This window comes from Gossypium hirsutum, chromosome A03 (genome assembly GCF_007990345.1).
Source record: "Gossypium hirsutum isolate 1008001.06 chromosome A03, Gossypium_hirsutum_v2.1, whole genome shotgun sequence".
Classification (NCBI taxonomy): domain Eukaryota; kingdom Viridiplantae; phylum Streptophyta; class Magnoliopsida; order Malvales; family Malvaceae; genus Gossypium; species Gossypium hirsutum.
Window position 1 is genome coordinate 37175497 of NC_053426.1, and position 11147 is coordinate 37186643.

Genomic DNA, 11147 nt, shown 5'->3' on the forward strand with positions numbered 1-11147 from the left:
AGGTAAAATGGTAATTTTACCCCACAAGGGTATCTCGGTAATTCTACCTTACAGGAGTATTTTAGTAATTCTACCCTATAGGGGTATTTTGGTATTTCTACCCTACAAGGGTATTTCGGTAATTCTACCCTATAGGGGTATTTTAGTAATTCTACCCTACAGGGGTATTTCAATATTTCTACCCTACAAGGGTATTTCGGTATTTCTACCCTACAAGGGTATTTCGATAATTTTGTAAATCGAGGGTAAAATGATAATTCTGTAAATTAGGGGCACTTTGGTAATTTTACAAGTCGAGGGTATTTTAATAATTTTACAGGTCGAGGGTATTTTAGTAATTTCACAAATCAGGGGTATTTTGGTAATTTTACAAACTAGGGGTATTTTGATAATTTTACGAACCAGGGGTATTTTGGTAATTTTACAAATCAGGGGTATCTTGGTAATTTTATAAACAAAGGGTATTTTAGTAATTTTACAAACCAGGGGTATTTTGGTAATTTTGTAAACCAAGGGTATTTTGGTAATTATACAAACCAGGGGTATTTTGGTGATTTTATAAACCAAGGGTATTCTAGTAATTTTACAAACCAGGGGTATTTTGGTAATTTTGTAAACTAAGGGTATTTTTGTAATTTTATAAACCAGGGGTATTTTTGTGATTTTATAAACCAAGGGTATTTTAGTAATTTTACAAACCAGGGGTATTTTGGTAATTTGGTAAACTAAAGTATTCTAAACAGGCATAACAATACGAATGGGCCTAAAGCCCTTCTTGGCCCAAATGGGCCCACACGCTCGTGTGGCCCTTTTAGCCCAAATTAGCCACAGATACGAGATTCACCTAGCCTAGTCCAATATTTACTACACAATCAAACAACTTATCCAATTGGGCCCGCAGGCCCATTGGGCCCACATGGCCCCTTTCGGCCCATCGCGGCCCGAAGTAGCCATCCTACAGCTACAGTAGTGAGAAATACACACCTGATAGGAGACTGGAGTTAATCCGCGCTCCGAGCACTCTTAGCCGACGCCCAACCCAAACGAGCACGCCATGAAGCGAAAGGGATCAGCCAAGAAAGGTACCTTTACTTCTCTATATTTAAACCCAGCTTCGCAACCACTCTTATGTTAGCTTCCCGATGTGAGATAGCTCCATCATCAGAGTTTAAATTTAACACCAACTCTTGCCGCCCCCTGTTAGCAAAATAAATGCTCTTTGCTTGCCATGGGATTCAAACCCATGCCTCCCCTTAAATGATCCACACGCTACTTGCCACTAAGCCACAAGGCTTTTTGTGTCACAATTTCTTCAACAATATTCTTAAGGCCTACCTACTACACCCAGGGTTTGATTCACCTTAAACCAAAATTTTTGCTAGAGTCCAGGTTTGAACCCAGGACTTCGCCAACACTTCTCAGCACACTTAACCACTAAAACAAGCCTTCAACTACGAAATTTTCACGCACAACAAAATATTATAAGCTGCCTTCAACCACTCCCATGCTCAAGGCCCAAAACTTCGAGGCCCAAATTCAGGGTGTTACACTCAATTTATTATTTTTGCAATTTAGCCCTAATTACTCAAATTCATCAAAAACTCCAATACAAAACATATTAATCCAAAACATATCTTTCATAATTTATCATCAAACATCACAAAACACAAATATTCATCAATGGCATAACTCAAAATATTCATCAAAATCAGAAATTCTAGCATGGGTCGGATAGTATTCGAAGCAAAGATATCAAAAACGTAAAAATTATAAAAAATCGAGCTAGTTACATACCTTGATCAAGCTTAGTTTTGGCCGAACCCTTGAAGGTTACAAAACATATTAATCCAAAACATATCTTTCATAATTTATCATCAAACATCACAAAACACAAATATTCATCAATGGCATAACTCAAAATATTCATCAAAATCAGAAATTCTTGCATAGGTCGATAGTATTCGAAGCAACTATATCAAAAACGTAAAAATTATAAAAAATCGAGCTAGTTACATACCTTGATCAATCTTAGTTTTGGCCGAACCCTTGAAGGTTTTGTTTCTTAACCCTTGGAGGTTTTGTTTCTTTTCTTTCTTTTTATTTTTGGCAAGAACAAAACAATATGAAACCTTATTTTATTTTTTATGTTTTAATATAACATATGTATTATTTCATAAATTACCTTATTAACCTTTGTTAATTAATGCAAAACCAATATATATTAAGGTCATGACCGTCCATCACTAACTCCAATGGTTAATTTGCAACATAAATACCTCAATTGAAAAAGATAACAACAATTATGCCCTTTTACAATTAACCATCAAATTTTCATTTTACGCGATTAAGCCCTTTTATTAAATTAAGCACACAAACGATCAATTTTTCATACGAAACTTTCACACATGCATATTCACATATAATAAACACAAAAAATAATATTTAAATATTATTCTGACTCAAATTCGTGGTCTTGAAACCACCATTTCGACTAGGGTCTAAATCGGGTTGTTACATGGTCGAATACTCCAAGGTCTAAAAATGGTGGTTCGATGATGGTAAGAAGAAAGAGATGAAAATTGGAATCTTTCCTTTTTTTTATGATTTAATCCAATTTGAATAAATGTTTTAACTTAATTATAACTTCAAAATTAACATATAAATTGTTAATTATCATGCTTTAACCATCCACTAGAGTTTGAAATGGCCTAGTTGCCATTTTGGCCTTCGAACAAATACAAGATAAACATTTTAGTTAACAAAAATCAATAGCGATAAAGTTTACAATTTTTACTATTTAGTCCTTGTACCTTAATTAATCATTCAAATCATCAAAATTTTTGGACCAAACCTCAATTCTCCTATATAGTAGATCCATAATTATTTAATAGAAATATTTATGAGCTCAATTTACAAGAATGAGATCCTAATACTTCATTTTCCAAAACCACTGATTTTCTATACAAACCACTTGTATAATAACTAATCATTCTACAAGTAAAAATTATGAGATCAAGATTCACTATATCATTAGGTTTGACTCGTAAATATTAATCAATAATATTTACGGACTCACCGATCAGAATTGTTGTCCCAAAACCACTATTTTTGACACCACTGAAAAACAGGCTACTACAACTCTCCCTTCCTTAGGAAATTTCATCCTCAAAATATCTTACCAAAGAATATGTTCAGATATTGAAATTTCATAGATTCTTTTGTTTCATGGATCAAATCAATCCTGACAAGTTTTCTTTTACTTAGTTCAAGCTAGTATAACGGGGTTTTACATTTTCGACCATACAAAGCTTCAAACGATGTCATTTTTATACTCGAATGATAGTCATTATTGTAAACAAATTCTATCAATGGCAAATATTTTTCCCAGTTACTTTCAAACTCTAATACACAACATCATAACATACCTTCGAGTATATGTATTACTCACTTGGATTGTACAATTTTCTGAGGATGAAAAGTTGTATTGAATTGTAGTTTTGTTCCCAAAGCCTTGTATACCTTACCCCAAAATATGGAAGTAAATCTCGAATCTCTATTAGAAATTATAGATAGTGGCACGCCATGTAATCGAACCACCTTTGAAATATATAATTCATTTAACCTCTCGACTGAGTAATCAGTTCTAAGCGGAATAAAGTGTGCAGACTTTGTTCATATATGAACAATCACCTAGATAGCATCTCTCTTTTTTGGAGTCAATCACAATCCCAATATGAAATCCATCGTAACTTGCTCCCACTTCCATTTAGAATCATCACAATTTGTAGTAATCTCGACAGAACTTGATGCTCAGCATTTACTTACTATCACACGAAACATTTAATTACAAATTTAGAGATTTCTCGTTTCATACCTAGCCACCAGTACATCTGTTTCAAATCACAATACATTTTGTTACTGTCTGGATGTATCGTATAAAAAACTATTATGAACTTCACTCAAAATGTCTAGTTTCAACTTTGAATCATCAAATACACACAATTGGTTACAAAAATATAAGTTTTCATCTCCATTAATACTGAACTTTGTAGTTTGTGAATTCTCAACTAGACTTCGTTCTAATTGCAACAGCGAATCATGCTTTTGGAGATAATGAATTCTTTGTAAAAATAATGGTCTTACTTTTAGTTCAGCCAAAATAGAACCTGTAACACCCCTAACCCGCCTCCATTGTTGGATTAGGGTTACAGAGTATTACAACACATGTCATAACAATTACTAACATTTAACCATTCAAATATCAAATTAAATAACAAAATATCAAAATCAAATGTCATTCTTAGCATAATTACAATTATTGACCTTAAACCAAGCCTACTAGGCTCTAAAAATAGCTCAGGGACATTCAGCGATCAATTTGAAACAAAATAGAAAATTTTGAAAATAAGGGTCACATGGTTGTGTGGTCAGGCCGTGTGACACAAGGACATGGCCATGTGGCCAACCGTGTGGCAGGCCGAGTAGCTTTCGAAATAATTTCACATGGCTGTGTCATAGGCTATGTGCCAGATCGTGTGAAACTTGCACCTAAAAACAAAAAAGATGCACAACCGTGTAGGTTAGCCACGACCATCTGACTACCCGTATCCCATGCCATGTGTGTTGGGAAATCTGCTCATATTGTAAAAATATATAACTATTTTCTATTTATTTGAATGATGAATAAATAAATAAATAAAAGTTAATTTCACATTTCACTATTATATCTTTTTTATTTTGTCTTTCGTATTTTGCATGCATAACAAAATTATTGTAACAGTCCAATTTTGGGCCTAGTAGGAACAGTGACTTTGGGACAACAAATCCGACTAGGAAAATTTTATTTTTATTATATTTTTATGGCCTACAGTTTTACGAAATTATTTCGTGAAAATCTCGTTCGAAAATTTTGATGTTCGAGTACTCAAATTAGTAAAAAGGACTAAATCGTAAAAAGTGCAAAACTTGAGTTCTAGAAGCTAGAGGTATTAAATAGCTATAGAATTTTTAGTAGAAGTTCTTATGTGATAATTAGCCCATTAATAAGTTAGTGGAAGATATCTCTTTGGTATTTTTGAAATTTGTTTGAAAAGAAAAGGGCAAATTGGTAATTAATTTAATAAAGGCATAATAAGACAAAAATTTAAAAGCTATCATCTTTCTTCTTTCTTCTTCAACCTTTGATGAAGAAAATGGGCAGCCATGGATGAGTAAACATTTAGCCAAGCTTTTATGGCTCATCTAGGTAAGGTTTTTGTCCCGTTTTTAATTATTTCTACATTTTTGGAGTCGTGGTAACTCAATTTAGCTATCTCGTACCTTCGTTTTCAAAACTGTTAAAGTTTGTAAATTTTCTCATTGATGAATATATGTGTATTTTGATGCTTGATGATGGAAAATGCATCCTTGTTGTTAAATAAATGACTTTAACTAAGTGATTTTTGGTGAAAACGTCTAAAATGACCATTTTGTAAAAGTTGTAAAAATGGTATAAAAGTGTGTTTTAATGAGAATTTTAGTTTTCTATAGTTATGAAAATGGTTCGGCTAGGCTTAAAGTACAAAGAAATTGAGTGCATTTCATTTTACGAGCCTAGGGAAAAAGTGTAATTATGATAAAGTTTAGGGGCAAAAATGTAATTTTTCCAAAATATGATTTTCGGATCACATTGAATAATGTGACTAATAATTAGACTAAATGTGATATTTTAGATCAAGAAAAACAAGATTTGGACTTAGAACGAGGGAAATCAAAGAATATGACGGTTATGTCCAATTGCTGATTTTGTGTCAAGGTAAGTTCGTGTGATTATAATAATGCAATGTTATAATTTAATATTAAATACTTTGTTGTTATTATTATATAAATTGTATGATTTGATTATACGAATATTCTTAATGAAGATCCGACAAGTAAGTACATAAGCAAATAATGTGATGTTGTAGCATATTTTAATGCTTGATACACTACAGCAAAATAGGGTTTTAGCGGCGTTTTAGCGGCGCGAGGACCAAAACCACAGCTATAGATCGAGCATTAGCGGCGCTTTTGAAAAACACCACTATAGGTCGACCATTAGCTGCTCTTTCTGAAAAACACTACAAAAAAATTAAGCACAACGCCGTCGTTTTATGTGAGCTTTAATGGCATTAGTGGTACTTTTAAAAAATGCCATTATAGGTCGAGCATTAGCATCGCTTTCTGAAAAACGCCGCAAAAAAATTAAGCACAACGTCGTTGTTTTCTATGAGCTTTAGTGGCATTAGCGGCGCTTTTTGAAAAACACCGTATAGACCAAGCATTAGCAGCGCTTTTTGAAAAACCCCGTAAAAAATTAATTTAGTTTATGGGTTATGGTTTAGTATTTAGGGCTTATAATTTAGGTTTTTTGGTTTATGGTCTAGGATTTATGGTTTATGGTTTAAGGTTTGGGGGTAAATATGGTGAACTACTTAACTTGTGTATCTTGTATTTTTTTATAATATAAATCTAAATAAGATAAATATAAATTATTATTTTTAAAAACTATATATATCAAAATGGGTTAAATCCCAAAAGCATACATGAACAATGGTTTAGTGTGCAATGGGTTAAATCCCAAAAGCATAAATTATGAACACAATTATTGATATAACATCATTTTATATTTATATATTGCATACATAATTAAATATTTATATTTATTCATATAAAAATATATTGATGTATTTATTTTTTAAAATGTGTATGATTAAATCAAAATTAAAGTTTCAACTATACATTTAAACCACAATTAGAATTTCATGTCTACAATTACACATTAAACCGAAATTCATATATAATTCTGAGATGTATCTCTATCAAAATTTAGGTGTATACATATAATTAAATATTTAATTATGGTTTAAGGGTTGTGGTTAAAGGTTTATGGTTTAAGGTTTAGGGTTTAGGGTTTATGGTTTAGGGGTAGGGGTTATGATGTAATATTTATTGTTTTGGGGTTTAGGGTTTATGATTTAAGATTTAAGGTTTAATGTCCATGGTTTAAGGTTTAGGGTTTATGATATAATGTTTATTATTTTCGGTTTAGAGTTTTTGGTTTGGGGTTTATGGTTTAAAGTTTATGGTTTTTTGTTTTATAATTAAGGTCGTAGTACTGTTCATGGTTTTAGGGGTTAGGCTATTAAGGTTTAAAGGTTAGGGTTTTTGATAAAATAACAAAAAATTAAATTATTTTAGGGTTTAGGTAAGCAATAAGATTCTTTTTTAATTACTTTTATCCATTGTAATATATATATTTAGGGTGTAGGTTTATGGTTTATGGTTTGAGATTTAAGGTTTAGGGTTTACTATTAGAAAATTGAAGCAACATTTGGATTTGACTGAGAAAAATTTTGAAAGTAAAAACATAGAAAAATACATGTCAAAAATGAAAAAAATAAAATACTATTAATTAAAAAAATTTTAAAGTTTTTTTTGGGTATATGACTGCTTTTTTTAATTTATATATTAATTAATTTCTTATATAATTGTAAAGAAGATAATATTTATTTAATATATTAAAATTATCAATATTGTTTAAATTATTTAAGAAATAATGATAAAGTTTATATATATTAAAACAAAATAAGTGATTTTAGCGGAGCAAAACGACATCATTTTGTGTAAAGGAAAATAACTTTTTGTGACGTTTTTATTAAAAACACGGCAAAAAGTAAGCAATAGAGACGTTTTTATAAAAACGCTGCAAAAAGTGTTACACAAAACGGTGCCATTTTGTTACCCAAAATACCTTATACTTTTTCCCAAAATGGGTTCCCCCCTTCCCCCCGAAACCCCAAAATTTGACATGAAATCTTTCTTTTTTCCCTCCTTTCTTTTTCCCAAAATCGGTTCCCTCCCCACTCCCAAAGAAATCCTAAAATTTCACTTGAAATTAGTAGAAGCAATGAAGTTTATGTTACCTTCTCTACTTCACTTCTCCAATAGAAAGAGAAAAAACCCTAGCGGCTACACTCTTCTCTCACTTTCTAAACTAACAAAAGAAAACAATCACGGAAATGGAGTTTTCTCAAGCTGACTTCGATCGCCTTTTAGTCTCCGAACACACTCGTAAAATCTCTGAAGTTAACTACGCCAAGGACCCTCTTGATGCTGAGGTTCCTTCTTTATTTCTTTTCCTTTCAATTTTTTTATAATTCGTTTCTTTTTTTGCAGTTACTTTCCTCTGTTAATCGATTTTAATAGTAATAAGGTTATAATTCTTTTATTCTTATTTCTTCTTTGGTTTGAGGTTTTTTTTAAAAGAAATTGTTTTACGTATCCTATTATCGGTTAAAAATGTTGCAAAATTTAACCAAATGGGGAGGGGCTTTACTCGAATTAGCTCAATTTCAGACTGTTTCAGATGCAAAGCAGATGATAAATGGTACTCTACCATGTTCTTGAGTTTATTCCTATTATTAGTCATCCATTAACATATATATGTTCTTGAGTTTATTCCTATTATTAGTCATCCATTAACATATATACTTAAAATTTGAAACAGTGTAGTATTCTGATAAAATTTGCTCACCAAGGATGATTCTAAAATAAAGTGAAATGAGGAAGCGTCATCCAATTCCAAGATTGGATAAGTATTGAAGAAAATCCAAATATCGTAGGAGACTAACGTGGCGGCTACTTGGTTAGCAACCTAGCCCAGTTGGAGGAGAAATGCCCCAAACTAAAACAAATCTTATATAAACACCTATTTTTATCATCTTCTCATTCATATTAATCTTCAAGACAACAACACCTCATCCATCGTTAGTTGATTTCTTCATCATCTCATCTCTTTGTTTCAATTCAATCCTTACAGCCTTTTCTATATCTGCTGAGGTAAAAAAAAAAGAAATCTTGAATTCTTCTTCTTTGGTTTCTCAATATCAAATATGATTTGGGTTTCTTCTTCTTCTTCTTCTTCTTCTTCTTTACTGTCTTGAATTTATGATGATCGGATTCTTATTTCTTTTTTATTTAATTTGGAATTAAAGGATATCTTAAATTGAATTTGAATTGTTGTCCTCCTTTAAAGTTTGTGGTTTTTGTCTATGGTAAGGTCTAAAAATAGGGTATTAGCTGACTTTACATTATGATGGTTCTATAGTGATATATCAGCAGATATGACTAAAAGCAGCTTCAAGATTGAGCATGATTTTGGTATGTTACTGCTGATCATGTATTAGCTATTCTTTGGTTGCTTTTCATTAATTTATGGATTTTTAATATCCAGAGAAAAGGCGTGCTGAGGCTTCCAGAATCAGGGGAAAATACCCTGACAGAATTCCAGTAGAATTCATCCTTACCCTTGTCTTTTTCCACCCTTTGACTTTTTTTTCCTCTCTTCTTTGCTGATGTTACAGAATAATTATGATTGTTCCACCACTTGTCTACTCTTTGTGCATTCTGTTGCTTCTTCATTTTTTCTAGGTATCCATTTTAATATTTATAATTGATTTTTGTACAAATGAAGGGTCAAATGATTCAATTGGCTAATTTACTGAAAAGTCTTGTTTTTGTTGTGTTGTAAGTTCTTCTCTTGTCTATAAGCTTTAGAGTTTGAGCCTAAATCAAGGCTTTGCACTACCTTCACCTATTTGCTTGTCTAACTTTGCTTTAAGTGTATATGTTAATGGATGACTTTTTTCTTAAGACTTGTCGTGGTGTCTTTGCGGCATTTGATATATATATATATGATTATATTGCCACTTGTTCAGTTCCTATCCAATCACTGATAAACTTTGTGATACTTTGGTAGGTATGACCAAGGTGCTTATTTGTTTTTACCATCATATGTCATCCGGACACATGGAATAAAACAACAGCGTGAAACTGTTAAAAGAACTCCAAGGAAGCAATTAGAGCTTGTTTTTGAGGTTTTAAATCGTTGAGATTTATTTATATCTCTATGTTCTACACTCCAAGTGTCTGCTTATTTCATTTAATTTAATATGTAATTACATATTTATTATTTTATGAATATTATTAAATATTATATATTATTTTATATACGATTGTTGTTTTAATTATATAATTGAATAAATGTATAAATTTGAGCTTAAAAAAGAGAACAGTTCTGATAAATTATTGTTACTCACCAACTTTATATCACTATTCAGTATAGCCTCTTGTTACAATGATTCTATTATTTCTTATGCATCAGGCCCTGGATACACTGGGAAACACCAAATGGAGGATAAATAGAAGGATTCTTGGAGTAGTAGACAGATTATGGTTAATGGAGGCCGTCTTGCAGACTTGGTTGACCGTGAAGATGTTGGTACATGCCAAATATTTGAATTTGTCCGCTGCTATAAGATTTGATGCGGGCTTATTTAGTTTTTTTTTTACTTTAGCCCATAACTTGGACTATCATATTCCCATATCTATGCCTGAAAATGTGTTCAGCATGGATGTCAAACACCGACCAAAGAGTCCCAACAACTTAGCTATAAAAATTAAATTATTAACTTTGTACTGCATGTTTCAGTCAAGTGTGTTTCATTCCCAACCCAAATCTATCATAGGAGCCCCAGCCTACATTGCACCAGAGGTCTGTCTAGGAAACAATATGATGGGAAGATAATTCTTATTCCCTGTTTCTGTACTTTTTGGTCTATAAGACATACTATTCCGAGTTGAGCTGAGTAGAACTTCATATGAATGAAAACTTAGAGACTTTTTGGAAATATCTAGATTGTAGATATTTGGTCTTGTGGGGATACTTAGATACTTTTTGTGATTTTTTGTTGTTAGTGTTGTGTTATAATTTGTTCCAAAGTTAGATTTCAAATCCTTAGGGCACGTTTGGTTCGCTGTATTGGATTAGAGGTGTATTGGATTAGAGGTGTAATGGAATAGAGGTGTATTGGATTAGAGGTGTAATAGCAAATCAACTGTTTGGTTGAATGTAATGGAATAAAGGCGTAATAGTAATCTTGTGTTTGGTTGAATTGAATAGAGGTGTAATAGCATAATGGAAAAAACTAAAATGACTAGAATACCCTTAGCATAAATTTGTTTAGGTAACTGATTATTGTTATTATTATTAAATTTTAATAAGATTATTAATATAAATAATAATAATTTAATCATATTTTAACATAATTATTATTAAATATATTTTT

The 11147-nt window shown here is 31.6% G+C and overlaps 1 protein-coding gene across 1 annotated transcript; it reads left to right on the forward strand.

Annotated features, from left to right (window-relative positions):
- The first annotated feature begins 7815 nt into the window (after window positions 1-7815).
- On the forward strand, window positions 7816-10929 carry LOC121219816 (uncharacterized). The gene is made up of 4 exons (XM_041098209.1): window positions 7816-8138; window positions 9254-9309; window positions 9779-9896; window positions 10184-10929. Exons 1-4 carry the CDS (start codon window positions 8040-8042, stop codon window positions 10604-10606), a joined length of 696 nt encoding a protein of 231 aa, XP_040954143.1. The 5' UTR covers window positions 7816-8039; the 3' UTR covers window positions 10607-10929.
- Window positions 10930-11147: the final 218 nt, after the last annotated feature.

What these genes read in the sequence shown, in the direction of transcription:
- LOC121219816 (XM_041098209.1), top strand. Translation starts at nt 8,040, where the DNA reads ATGGAGTTTTCTCAAGCTGACTTCGATCGCCTTTTAGTCTCCGAACAC. An exon ending in AGGACCCTCTTGATGCTGAG is followed by an intron (nt 8,139 to 9,253) that starts GTTCCTTCTTTA and finishes TTTAATATCCAG; the next exon opens with AGAAAAGGCGTGCTGAGGCT. An exon ending in AATACCCTGACAGAATTCCA is followed by an intron (nt 9,310 to 9,778) that starts GTAGAATTCATC and finishes ATACTTTGGTAG; the next exon opens with GTATGACCAAGGTGCTTATT.